The 14276-nt window shown below is 41.4% G+C and overlaps 2 protein-coding genes across 2 annotated transcripts; one reads left to right on the top strand and one right to left on the bottom strand.

The window, feature by feature from the left end:
* The first annotated feature begins 2439 nt into the window (after positions 1-2439).
* Positions 2440-4066, top strand: LOC136376530 (small ribosomal subunit protein eS12-like). Its single transcript, XM_066342644.1, has 3 exons — positions 2440-2527; positions 3365-3612; positions 4010-4066. The coding sequence occupies exons 1-3, from the start codon at positions 2440-2442 to the stop codon at positions 4064-4066; spliced, it is 393 nt and encodes a 130-aa protein (XP_066198741.1).
* Positions 4067-6093: 2027 nt separating this feature from the next.
* Positions 6094-14167, bottom strand: PIERCE2 (piercer of microtubule wall 2). The gene is made up of 2 exons (XM_066344687.1): positions 14150-14167; positions 6094-6441 (listed from the first exon to the last, which is right to left on the bottom strand). Exons 1-2 carry the CDS (start codon positions 14165-14167, stop codon positions 6094-6096), a joined length of 366 nt encoding a protein of 121 aa, XP_066200784.1.
* Between the last annotated feature and the right edge of the window lie 109 nt (positions 14168-14276).

A 14276-nucleotide genomic window follows, 5' to 3' on the forward strand; every position in this document is an offset into this window, starting at 1 on the left:
CAGAGAGAAGGACATGGGGGACAGAGGTGAATAAGGCTGGTGAGGTAGGAACCTTTGATTCTAGGAAACTTGAATAAGTCAGTGGCTTTGGGAGCCCTGAATGGAAAGGGAAGTGTTTTCCCACTGTGTGTGTTTCTTGCCCACTGGATGCAAGCTAGGGTTAAAGCTAATGGCACACCAGTTCTTGGCTCTGTTGTTTCATTACCATTTGTCTGAATCAAGTGCGAATCTGCACAGGCCAGGCAGCTGTGATGGTGGCCGCAGCTACAGGCTTTATATACACCAAAGGCTTTGTTGGGTCAAATAAGTTTATAAATATGATATATAGGTTTGCTCGCTTATAGTTTGCATTGGATGTGGCAGACAGGCTATAAGCAGGCAGGGTTGTTATACCCTAAGGCTTAGTTTTAAGATTAAGCCTTTCCCACCCTAAGTGACTTTATATCAGAGACTTCCTTGTTTGTATATTGGACTAAAGGTTTTTATTTCTACACTATAAAATGGGGCAGACTGGGAGCTTGCTCTCTCTCGGTTCCTGAGATTAGTATTAGAGGGGAGAGCAGAGAAAGGCCACGTGGAGGAGAGGAGAAGCAGCCAAGATGGCGGAGTGCTGGAGGAGAAGCCAGTCTGTGCAGAGAGAAGGAGATGGGGAACAGAAGTGAATAAGGCTGGTAAAGTAGAAATCTTTGATTCTAGGAAACTCGGATAAGTCAGTGGCTTTGGGAGCCCTGAATGGAAAGGGAAGTGTTTTCCCACTGTGTGTGTTTCTTGCCACTGGATGCAAGCTAGGATTAAAGCTAATGGCCCACCAGCTCTTGGCTCCATTGTTTCATTACCATCTTTCCGAATCGAATGCGAACCTGCATGGGCCAGGCTGCTGTGATGGTGGCCGTGGTTTTACAGGCTTCTTTCCTATACAGCAGTGGTAATCAACCTGGTCCCTACTGCCCCCTAGTGGGCGTTCCAGCTTTCATGGTGAGTGGTAGTGGAGCAACCAAAGTATAAATAAAAAGATAATTTTAACTATAGTAAGTTGTTTTATAAAAATTTATTCTGGCCCTGGCCGGTTGGCTCAGCGGTAGAGCGTCGGCCTAGCGTGCGGAGGACCTGGGTTCGATTCCCAGCCAGGGCACACAGGAGAAGCGCCCATTTGCTTCTCCACCCCTCCGCCACGCTTTCCTCTCTGTCTCTTTCTTCCCCTCCCACAGCCAAGGCTCCATTGGAGCAAAGATGGCCCGGGCGCTGGGGATGGCTCTGTGGCCTCTGCCTCAGGCGCTAGAGTGGCTCTGGTCGCAACAGGGCGACGCCCAGGATGGGCAGAGCATCGCCCCCTGGTGGGCAGAGCGTCGCCCCTGGTGGGCGTGCCGGGTGGATCCCGGTCGGGCGCATGCGGGAGTCTGTCTGACTGTCTCTCCCTGTTTCCAGCTTCAGAAAAATGAAAAAAAAAAAAATTTATTCTGCCAAACTTAGCAAAAATCTGATATAAAGTACTTGGTAAGTAATTATTATTATATGCTTTAACTTGCTGTAACTCTGCTTTATAAATTTTATAAAGTAAAGTTACTTCCCTACTTTATAAGTCACCATTACTGTAGAACCGGTAGGCGGTTAGAAAATTTTACTACTAATAGAGATACAAAAGTGGGCGGTAAGTATAAAAAGGTTGACTATCCCTGCTATAAAGTTTAAGATAATTTCCTTTGTTTACAAGCTTTAATGCTTACCTCACTGTAACTATTATATACTAACAATAAAACCAAATTTATTCTTCAGGTCATAGCCAGGTTATCAGTGTCTTCTTGCCATTGTCCAGTTTTTGAAAAAGAATGTTCCTTTCCAAAATGTTGTAAAGGCATTTAACCGCAGGACCATCTCCCTTAAGACATTCTGTCAAGGCCTGGCGAGGTAGCTCAGTTAGTTCAAGTGTTGTCCCAATATGCCAAGATTGCAGATTCAATCCTGGTCAGGGCTCACACAAGAATCAACTAATGAATGCATAAAAGAGTAGAACAACAAATTGATATCTCTGTATATAAACCAGTAAATAAAAAAATTAGGAAAAAATAAAAGACATCAATGTGCTCTCCAACCCGAGAGCATGCCCACGCCTTTCCCTTCTCCTTTCTTCCCCCTCTTCTTCCCCTACAGGCATGCATCTCCTAAACTCTAAGGGTCCGCAGGAGAGTTGCAGCCAGGGGAGCAGGGAGCAGCAGCAGCTTGTCCCAGGCTAAGCCCCTGAACCTGTCTCCAGGGCCCCCTTTTTTTGGACTTCTCAGTGAGCAAGAGCAGCCCCATCTAGGCTCATCATAGGCCCTTTCTTGTTTCACTGTCCCCTTCAAAAATATATATATATATTCTCCCAAGGTACTCCTTTTCTATTCCTGCCACTGCCAAATCTCTTGGAGGCAAGGGCTCAACCCGTAACCTACTTTTGTGGTCATGGTCAAGGAAGGCATTGCTGTTGGAGGTGTAATGGATGTTAACAGTGCTTTACAAGAGGTGCTGAAAAATACTTTCATCCAACATGGTGTAGGGGTTTAAACTAGTTACCCCAAGATGTGCCTCTTTGTATGTGGATTATTTTGAAAGAAGAACAATTTTAGCTGCAGGCTCAGGAGAAACTTCTGCCCTCCCTTAACTACCTGAAAGAACTTGAATTTGGGGCCTGGCCATCATGGGATATTATCAGAGATAACCTCTTTTGACCTATCCACAGGGTAGGATCAAGTTCTATTTACTAAACTTCTGCTTCTTTTTTTTTTTTTTTTTTTTTTTTTTTACAGAGACAGAGAGAGTCAGAGAGAGGGATAGATAGTGACAGACAGACAGGAACGGAGAGAGATGAGAAGCATCAATCAATCAATCATCAGTTTTTTGCTGCGACACCTTAGTTGTTCATTGATTGCTTTCTCGTATGTGCCTTGACCGTGGGGCTACAGCAGACTGAGCAACCCCTTGCTTGAGCCAGCGACCTTGGGCTCAAGCTCGTGAGCTTTGCTCAAACCAGATGAGCCCACGCTCAAGCTGGCGACCTCAGGGTCTTGAACTTGTGTCCTCTGCATACCAGTCCGACGCTCTATCCACTGCACCACTGCCTGGTCAGGCTAAACATTTGCTTCTTATCATCCTGCAATGATCCTTTGAAATCCTTAAGACACCTTAGCTCATTCCTGGTTCATATACCTTCATAACCTTTTTATATCTGAACCCCTCCTGCTGTGGGGTCTCTGTCTCATTATGTGAGGTTCTCATACATATATATCTATTACATTTGATTATTTTCCTCTGCTAATCTGTCTTATTTCTATTTGGTATTAGGCCAGCTGAAAGAAAGTTTAGGCTAAAGTTTCTCCTTCTCTAAAAGGGCCAACACTTGGACTTCCCAAAGCTGCGAAAGCCTCAGACGAGTGCCAGGCCCATCTTTGTGTACTTGCATCAACTTGTGATAAGCCTGTGTATGTCAAGTTGGTGGAGGCCCTTTATGTTGAACACCAGATCTACCTAACTAACATTGATAACAAGAAATTAGGGGAAGGAGTAGGCCTCTGTAAAACTGACAGATCGTATCAAGTGGTTGATTGCAGTTGTGCAGTGGTTGAGGACTATGGTAAGGTGACCAACTTTATTACAATGAAAAGGAGGACAAAAATAAATTGTAAAAGACAATATCATAAATAAAAGAAACATTTTACTCATTGCAACAATACACTATAATATGATAAATGCAGAATAAAAACATTTGTAATATTTTATATTGTAATTATGCTTACATGCCTATTAATTTTTAATAATAATTGTAAGAAAAAAATACTCATTTAGATACAAATATATCACATCACACGCAATGGGTCGACTGCATTGATTGAATATAGACATTTACAGATTAGTCTTCCAGTATCAAAAAGGAGGACCATGTAGGAGGACACTTTTCCAGGGAGGATGAAACTTACAAAAGAAGGACTGTCCTCCTTAAAGGAGGATGATTGGTCACCTTAACTATGGCAAAAAGGGCAAAGAATCTCAAGCCAAGGATGTCATCAAGAAGTACTTCAAATGCAAGAAGTGAACAAATAAAAAACTTGGCTCTTGGAAATAAAAATTATATTTCTTGAAGGAATTACTTGAACAATTTACTTTTTTATTTATTGATTTAGAGAAAGAGGAAGGGAGAGAAAGAAAAACAGGAACACTGATCTGTTCCATTATGATGGGGGATCGAACCAGCAACCTCTGCACTTCAGGATGATGCTCTAAACAATGGAACCATTCAGCCAGGGCAACGTTTTACTTAAAATATACTTCATTTTAGCCTTTTTAATGACTCACAGAAACATGGGTTTGTTTAGTAAACAAAACAAACTGTTTAGTACAGTACTTATAGTATATTGGAAACTCATAGTATTTTGAGCTATTATAATTTTTTGAATATATTGATTTTAGGGGAGGGGAGAGAGAGAAGCAGAGATTTGTTGTTCCACTTATTTATGCATTGGTTGATTCTTGTATGTGCCCTGAGAGAAGACGGAACTCACAACCTTGAGATATTGGGACAATGCTCTAACTAAGTGAATGAACAACCTGGCCAAGGCACATCTTTGTACTTTCACACAATGTTTCTTCTGCTTGCCCTGAACTTTCCTTTGATTTGACTTTTCCTTCTCCAAGGTGTATCTTCTGATATCCTTGGTCTCATTTTGAGCAATTCTGCCTTTGTGTCTGAAAGACCTTTTGCATACTTGACATTGCATAAATTATCACATATTATTAATCTGCTAATCTCATTCTCCCAAAATTTTATTCACTGAAACAATAAAAGGCTGTCTTTTATCTCTGTTCCATTTGTATAATATAGTGTCTTTTATAAGTAGATGTTCAATAACTATTTGCTGAATGAATGAATAACAAGCCCTCTCTTCCATGAGTCTAATAGAGGGAGCTAACATTTCCTCAAGGTTCTAAGCTGTTACTTGGAATAACACAAAAGTGGGAAATTACTGGTCAGGAACTTCTTTAATCTTTTTCTTAGAGCTCCTGTGTTCCTTTGTCTTGATAAATATACCCAGTAGACAACTGACAGCATGAAAGTTTTTTTTTGAAGCTTGTGGAATATATGTACTAAATAAAGCTAGGATGTACAAAGATGCTTTTAACTTTTATTCTGCTATTCTGAATACATCTTTATTATTTATTTATTAATTTATTTATTTTGTATTTTTCCAAAGTTAGAAGCAGGGAGGCAGTCAGACTCCCGCATGCAACCGACTGGGATCCACCTGGTATGCCCAGCAGGGGACGATGCTCTGCCCATCTGGGGCATTGTTCCATTGCGGCCAGAGCCATTCTAGCACCTGAGGCAGAGCCATGGAGCCATCCTCGGTGCCTGGGGCCAACTTTGCTCCAGTGGAGCCTTCGCTGCTGTGGGAAGGGAAGAGAAAGACAGAGAGGAAGAAGAGGGGGAAGGCTGGAGAAGCAGATGGGCATTTCTCCTGTGTGCCCTGGCCAGGAATCAAACCCGGGACTTCCACACACCGGGCCGACGCTCTACTGCTGAGCCAACCGGCCAGGGCCTGAATGTATCTTTTTGTTTTTTGTTTTTGTTTTTACAGGGACAGAGAGAAAGAGAGAGGGATAGATGGGGACAGACAGGCAGGAATGGAAAGAGATGAGAAGCATCAATCATTAGTTTTTCGTTGTGACACCTAAGTTGTTCATTGATTGCTTTCTCATATGTACCTTGACCGCGGGCCTTCAGCAGACTGAGTAACCCCTTGCTCAAGCCAGTGACCTTGGGTTCAAGCTGGTGAGCCTTGCTCAAACCAGATGAGCCCGCGCTCAAGCTGGCGACCTCGGTGTCTCAAACCTGGGTCTTCTGCATCCAGTCCGACTCTCCATCCACTGCGCCACTGCCTTGTCAGCCTGAATTTATCTTTAAGAAGTCAACGTCACTCAGTTATTAGTTAAAATGCTTTATTTCTGAATGGTATTTTTAAATTCAAATCTTTTTCTATTCCAAATTAGGTATTCTAACCTTACTCTTAAACCTCATTTTTTTTCTTAGTATGTTTTCTCTTAAATATACAAAGAAATATATTTTCATAGAGTGTGTTGAAAGTTAGGAAAATCAAGGGTTCTGGTTCTGTCAGGTACAGTATTTAGAGTGTTATTTTGATAAAATCCAGTAGCTCTGATACGGCTTGAAAATTCTTCACCTTTTGGAGTATAATTGCAGGGGAAAAACTGTGGCATAGGTAAAAATTCACCGTAAGTGCTTGAATTGGTTTTATACATAATCATCTTAGGTTCTGACAGGGAGGTGGCTGTATGTAGTGTCTTTGGATCCAACATACATGAAAACACAGGATTTCCGGGGTTCACACAAGCAGGCAGTGGTTCAGGTTTCATTTCTGTGTCTGCATTTGAAGTTGAAGTGTTTTTTTTATCCTAAAACATAAACACATCAAATCATTCTCAATTATAAAGTTCTGGGGGAAAACCCAAAATTATTAAACTTTGTCCCAACTCTATTTTATACCACTGACAAAAATTAACTTGAAATGAAGACTTAAATGTAAGACCTGAAACTGCAAAAGTCCTAGAAAAAATAGGGAAGAGCTTTTTTTTTTTTTTTTTTTTTTGTACTTTTCTGAAGCTGGAAACGGGGAGAGACAGTCAGACAGACTCCCGCATGCGCCCGACCGGGATCCACCCGGCACGCCCACCAGGGGCGATGCTCTGCCCACCAGGGGGCGATGCTCTGCCCTTCCAGGGCATTGCTCTGCCGCGACCGGAGCCACTCTAGCGCCTGGGGCAGAGGCCAAGGAGCCATCCCCAGCGCCCGGGCCATCCTTGCTCCAATGGAGCCTTGGCTGCGGGAGGGGAAGAGAGAGACAGAGAGGAAGGAGGGGGGGGGTGGAGAAGCAAATGGGCGCTTCTCCTATGTGCCCTGGCTGGGAATCGAACCCGGGTCCCCTGCACGCCAGGCCGACGCTCTACTGCTGAGCCAACCGGCCAGGGCCTTTTTTTTTTTTTTATAGAGACAGAGTCAGAGAGAGGGATAGACAGGGATAGACAGACAGGAATGGAGAGATAAGAAGCATCAATTATTAGTTTTTTGTTGCGCATTGTGACACCTTAGTTATTCATTGATTGTTTTCTCATATGTGCCTTGACTATGGACCTTCAGCAGACTGAGTAACCCCTTGCTCAAGCCAGCGACCTTGGGTCCAAGCTGGTGAGCTTTGCTCAAACCAGATGAGCCCGTGCTCAAGCTGGCGACCTCGGGGTCTCGAACCTGGGTCCTCGGCATACCAGTCTGACGCTCTATCCACTGCGCCACCACCTGGTCAGGTGGGAAGAGCTTCTTAATATTAGCCTTGGCAATACTTTTTTGGATATGACACCAAAGCACAAGCAGTAAATACCGAAATAAACAGGTGGGACTACATCAAATCAAAAGGTTTCTGCACAGCAAAAGAAACCACTAACAGAATTGGACAACCTACAGAATGAGAAAAAAATGTCTGGAAAATATATTTCTGATAAAGGGTTAATATTAAAAATATACAAGGCTCTCATATAACTCAAAGGCAAAAAAAAAAAAAAAAAAAAAAAAAGCAAACAACAACTAAGAATCTGATTTAAAAATGGGCTAAGGATCAGAATAGACATTTTCCCAAAGAAGACATACAAATGGCCACCAGGTTCATGAGAAGGTGCTCAACTTCACAAGTCATCAGGCAAATGCAAATTAAGCCACAATGAGAAATCATCTCATACCTCTCAGAACTGCTATTATCAAAAGGTTCAGAGATAACAAGTGTTGGCCAGAATGTGAAGGAAAGGGAACACTTGTACACTGTTGGTTAGAATGTAAATTGGCACAAACACTGTGGAAAACAGTGTGGAGGTTCCTCAAAACATTAAAAATATAACTACCATAAGATTCAGCAATTCCAGTCCTGGTTATATATCCAAAAGAGATAAAATTTGGGGGAGGAAATAATTTCCTCTACCCGTCTAGGTTTTTCTGGCTGGTCTGATAATCAGATTGTAATAAGACAGATAACCAGGAGAAAAACAAAGTTTAAAAATATGTATACCTCCTGTATACATGGGAGAGACCCAGGAAAACTGAGCAGCTCTGAAATGGCTGAAACCACCACTTGAATAACACCACCAGCTAAAGACAAACTGAGATATTGGGGGTAAGGAGTCAATAATGAGAGGGAAACTTACAAGGAAATCCCGTAACCGATGGTAAGGTTTTTAAGAAGATTAAAGTCCTTGCCTTCTCTATTAATAAGTTTCTAGAGATAAGATCATCCATCCCCTCTTCCTCCTACAGTGAGGGAGATCCCCTTACAAATGGTGTTTTCCCTTATATAGTTACATGTAAAAAGCTCTTATAAAAGGGTAACTTCTACTTAGTTTTTAGAGCTTTTCCTAGGACTGCAGTTTCTTAAAAATTAATCAGCTTAAAATAATTCTTATGCCACAAGGACATATTTTGGAATGGCTTACAGAAATCACTATCTCAAAGAGATGTCTGCTCCCCTGTGTTCATCACGTTATTTGCAATAGGCAAGGCTCAGAAACAACCAACGTGTCCATTGAAGAATGAGTGGATAAAGAAAAAGTGATATGTATACCACATAATTGACAGAGAGAGAGACATATACTGCATGATCTCACATATATTTGGAATAAAAAGAAAAAGCTAAAAATTTTAAAACAGAGTAGAAATGGTGGTCGCCAGGATCTGGGGGGAGAGTTAGGGGAAATGGAGAAATGTCAGTCAAAAGGTACAAACTTCCAGTAATAATTTCAGGGGATCTTTGTACAGCATGGTGACTGTATTATATACTTCAAAGATGCTAAGAGAGTAGATCTTACATATCCTTACCACATACAAAAGAAATTGTAATAATGTGAGACGATGGACGTGTTAACCTTATTGTGGGAATTATTTCAAAATATATTCAAAATGAAAAAATATATATATTCAAAATGAAATCATCATGTGGTATAACTTAAACTTACACACAATGTTATATGTCAATTATATCTCAATAAAGCTGGAGAAACAAAATGAAAACTTTTTTGGGAATTCTGTTCTCTTGAGGGCATTTAAGAGTAATTGTGGTTAAGATCTATGAATAAAAAAATTAAGATATCTATGAAAATATATAAGAAGATCTAACCTAGTATTGGGGGCCAATGAAGGCCATTCTGATTGAAGTGTCATTGAGTCAAAGACAGTAAGACAAGGAAGAAAGAGAAAGAGGTGGGAACAAAGAAAAAGTGTGCCCAAAGTCGAGTAAATTGAGAATAGAGGGGCCCGTGACACATCTTGCGGGGTGTTGCTGGTTACATTGAAATTTTGGATCTTTATAGTAAAAGTTAAAAAAAGCTATTTAAGGATTTTAAGGAGAAGCATGCCATGATGTAACAATTTTTAGTATGATTACTTTGGCTGCTGTCAGGGCCTTGAGTGGATGTGGAAAGGGGCAACAGCAGGCCAGCTAATGTTTAAGTTGCTGTTTCCTACATCATACTTTGTACAGTAAGTCCTCACTTAAGGTTGTTGATAGATTCTTGGGACTTGGATGTATCAGTGTTACCACAGGCTAACTGATATAAACAAGAGTTAAGTTTTTAGAGCATCTCATGAATGTTATCATAAGGAACTGCTGTCTGGGCTACACATTTATTATGAAAAATGTGGGGAAGTCGTGATCAGGAGTTAAGAAAGCCTTTGGGAGGCAGATTAAGGAGTGTGGGTGTATGGAGAGAGAGAGCCATAATGACTCACCCGGGGTCTGAAAACGGGGTGCATCTTACACAGTGGTTGTAGGGGGGTTTTTTACTTGCATTTTCCGCTTTTTCATGCTTGTTTTGCGCTCATTATTGAAGACAGTGATTCATCATCAGACACAGATGAGGACAAGCTAATGGATGGGAGTTTTGACAGTAATGAAGAGTTGTATAAATTTTTTTTTTTTTTTTTTTTTTTTTTTTTTCATTTTTCTGAAGCTGGAAACAGGGAGAGATAGTCAGACAGACTCCCGCATGCGCCCGACCGGGATCCACCCGGCACGCCCACCAGGGGCGATGCTCTGCCCACCAGGGGGCGGTGCTCTGCCCATCCTGGGTGTCGCCATGTTGCGACCAGAGCCACTCTAGCGCCTGAGGCAGAGGCCACAGAGCCATGCCCAGCGCCCGGGCCATCTTTGCTCCAATGGAGCCTTGGCAGCGGGAGGGGAAGAGAGAGACAGAGAGGAAAGCGCGGCGGAGGGGTGGAGAAGCAAATGGGTGCTTCTCCTATGTGCCCTGGCCGGGAATCGAACCCGGGTCCTCCGCACGCTAGGCCGACGCTCTACCGCTGAGCCAACCGGCCAGGGCTGTATAAATTTTATGATGAATAAAACGAGTTCAATAACTTTACGTTATACATTTTTTTTTTCAAATTTCGGGCCCCCAAGTTAAGGTGCGTTTTATACATGAGGGCGTCTTATACATGGGGAAATACGGTATGTGGATTATATAAGAACATGTTAAACAGACTAATTGGGAAACTTGTTTGTATTCCTCCTGCTGTAAAAGTTATAAAAGCACATATTAGGTGTCACTAGTTCTGGCTTCTGATGTTGCTGCTGATAACAGCTGTGTGACTTTGATGAAACTGTTTTACAAGGATTCAAGTTTCTTGTCTATAAATATAAACAAAGGACACGGACTAGATAGTTTTGTTTCCTAACCTGAGGACTCCCATGTCAGCGCTCTTCAAATATAGCAATAGAAACTAAGTAATTTTCAGTTATTCAAAAAGCATAAAGGAAAGGGTATATTTATTCATGATAACACCTATAATAAAAAAACACTCAGTGGGGCCCATTCAAGTTCTTTGACAACACTACAGCAGATTGTGATTCATGAGGCTGAGACCCATTTACACTTCTGCATCCTTAAAATTTAGCAAGCATATAATCTCAGTTTCTCCAACCCTAAAATGGAGATTACAATGTTTATAGAGCTGTTCTGTCAGGTGAGGACAAAGCCTTTTTGAATTTCAAATTTGGGAAAGATTAGTTAGGTTTTTCTTTAGTATAAACCCAGCTCACCTTGAATTCTTGGGTTACTTTACTTAATGTCTCAGCAAAGTTAAATTTCCCAATGTCAGGAACCTACTTCTTTTTGAAAATTTGAGTTCAAATCTGAAACGTATTCAGTACACTTTTTCTTTCTTTGTTCGGATTTAAATGATTATCAACCTAGGTTCCAATCCATCATTATTATTTCCTCTTTGCATATTATATGTAAAATTGGTTTTAAAAGATCTGCCATAGTTCCTGTGCTTGTGGAAATAAATTGAAAGAAAACTGAATGTAAAGGATAAATTGCTATATAAATGGAATAATTTTTTTCACCATTTCTTTTTTGCAGGTTTCCCTTAATGCTTATGTATCTCTTCCAGAATTCAGTTCTGAAATTTACCGGTTAATAACACTACATTAGTATACTACAATTTCCTAATGCTCACTTAATACTCATAATCTTGTAGCAAGCTAGCAAAACTAGAAGTAGAACTCATCAGATCTTGCTATTTATTCTTCTTGATACTTATTAATTTTTTTAAAAATATCAAGAGTACAGATAATAGTAAGTTCTCCAGAATCCTATGGTATATCAACAGGTCAGCTTTTCTCAAAATGTCTAGGTTTCAGGGCCCTGGCCGGTTGGCTCAGTGGTAGAGCATTGGCCTGGTGTGCAGAAGTCCCGGGTTCGATTCCCGGCTAGGGCACACAGGAGAAGCGTCCATCTGCTTCTCCACCCCTCCCCCTCTCCTTCCTCTCTGTCTCTCTTTTCCCCTCCCGCAGCCGAGGCTCCATTGGAGCAAAGATGGCCCGGGCGCTGGGGATGGCTCCTTGGCCTCTGCCCCAGGTGCTAGAGTGGCTCTGGTTGCAACAGAGCAACACCCTGGAGGGGCAGAGCATCGCCCCCTGGTGGGCAGAGCGTCGCCTCCTGGTGGGCATGCCGGGTGGATCCCGGTCTGGCGCATGCGGGAGTCTGTCTGACTGTCTCTCCCTGTTTCCAGCTTCAGAAAAATACAAAAAAAAAAAAAAAAAAAATGTCTAGGTTTCCTCTGCATAGGGAAAGTTTCTTAGGTATAAGGTGGCTGCTGTGTTTTGTGGGAAAAAAGTACCAAATCTAATTTACTTTATGGACACCCAGTCAGGTTGCTAAGGGCAACCACAGTCACAGAGAACTTTTCATCAAATCACCCCCTATTACTGGCTCTAATATTCTAATCAGCTTTGGTGCAAAATGTAATACAGAAAATTAGTCAAAAGAGATGATAAATTAGCTGATAAACTTTGTTGGTATAATCTATATCATATCATCTGGAAGTTAGTGTCTACCTAAATCTTTTAGATCTCCAGGATAATTCACAAATGTTTATAAACTTAGAAACAAATACTCATTGCTTTTACTTTATGTTGTAGGCCCTCACTGCAGCTTTCTTATTTGGGGCTCACCCTCCTCAAATCTGGTATTTATAACATGTGCAGTTCAACTAGATACAATTTAAAACAAAACAGCTTAATATAAAGAATAATAAAAGGAGTATTTTAAGTTCTCTGCCATTTATGCATGGGGTCAGCAACTGTTTTTTACTTAAAGATAAAAAGTTAAATTAAAATTTTAAATGCTTCTTGGAAAAAAAATTGTAAATGATCTTTTAAAATAGACCATGCCATAGAATTGACTGTGAAAGTGCCTTGACAAGAATAAAAATCTACAAATAAATTGTATTAGATTTCTTACTAATATATATATTTTTTTCTTTAGGGAGAGAGAGAGAGACAAAGAAAGAGACAGAAAGGAAGGGAGAGAGATGAGAAGCATCAACTCATAGTTGTCACTTTAGTTGTTCACCGATTGCTTCTTATACTTGGGGGTTGGGGGCTCAAGCCAACGACCTCAGGGTTTTGAACCTAGGTCCTCAGTGTCCTAGGTGGATGCTCTATCCACTGCACCACCACTGGTCAGACTTACTAAATACAGTTTTTAAGGCTCTCCTAGAATTAGAGAAAGCCTGACCAGTTTGACTTTTCAAAGTCCTTTGGTATAAACACACACATTTTAAAAAAGATAAATAAAAGCAAGTCGTTGAAATAATAAAAATATCCCTCAGAGAAGCTGTAATTACAAAATTATTCTTTTCTTTTTTGATGTGTTACAGTTGACATTAAATATAGTAATACCCAGAGTAAAAAACCCAAAAGCCTTAATTTTGAGGCACCCTTTTGTTTTTGCTGAGGCCTGCCATCTTCCTTGTTAATCTTTTTCTTAGCCTTTTTTTTTTTTTTTTTAAGCAACAACTGGGGAACAGTTAAACCTTAGCTTTCTGGTTTCCATCAAAAGTGAGTATAAATGCACCATATCCTTTGGTAGCTCATACCCTTTTTTTGAACAAGGTACAATGTGAATAAATGTAAAATTAACAAGCACATTTTTCTCATTCAAAGCCATCACCTCACAATTCGCAATAGGGTACGAGTTGCATGTCACCCCCAATCACCTTTATACCTTCAGACCAATTCTGGCTTAGTGCAATAGTGTATATTTGCATCTGTGTAGCCCAGTGGTTGCCTAGAAAGGTGGTTTTGGGGGTAGGGATAGGAGTACGTGTGCCCCAAATTAAAAGCAAAGAATACCAACATTCAAAAACATTCAATCCAGGCCTTGGCAGGTTGGCTCAGTAGTAGAGCATCGCCTGGCATGTGGATGTCCCAGGTTCAATTCCTGGTCAGGACACACTGGAGAAGTGCCCATCTGCTTCTCCACCCCTCCACCTCTCACTTCTCTCTCTCTCTCTCTCTCTTCCCCCCCTGCAGCCATGGGTTCATTGGAGCGAGTTGGTCCCAGGTGCTGAGGATGGCTCTGTGGCCTCTGCCGCAGGCGCTAAGAAGAGCTCATTGCTGAGCAATAGAGCAAGGTCCCAGGTCCACAGAGCATCGCTCCCTAGTGGGTTGCGGGCGGATCCTGACTGGGCGCATACGGGAGTCTGTCTCTGCCGCCCCTCCTCTCACTGAATAAAAACAAAAACAAGCAAACAAAAATCATCCAATCCTGGGCCCAAACCCACCCAGTCGTATTCAGTCATTCTCGGTATCTTCTTTATTTTTTCGTTAAACGCAGTCTTTTCTTGTAGCAGAACGCTAGAAGGCCAGCGAGTGCCCAGGGGATGGCCTTTTTAATACACTCAATTAAAA

The sequence above is a fragment of the Saccopteryx leptura genome, chromosome 6, assembly GCF_036850995.1.
Source record: "Saccopteryx leptura isolate mSacLep1 chromosome 6, mSacLep1_pri_phased_curated, whole genome shotgun sequence".
Classification (NCBI taxonomy): domain Eukaryota; kingdom Metazoa; phylum Chordata; class Mammalia; order Chiroptera; family Emballonuridae; genus Saccopteryx; species Saccopteryx leptura.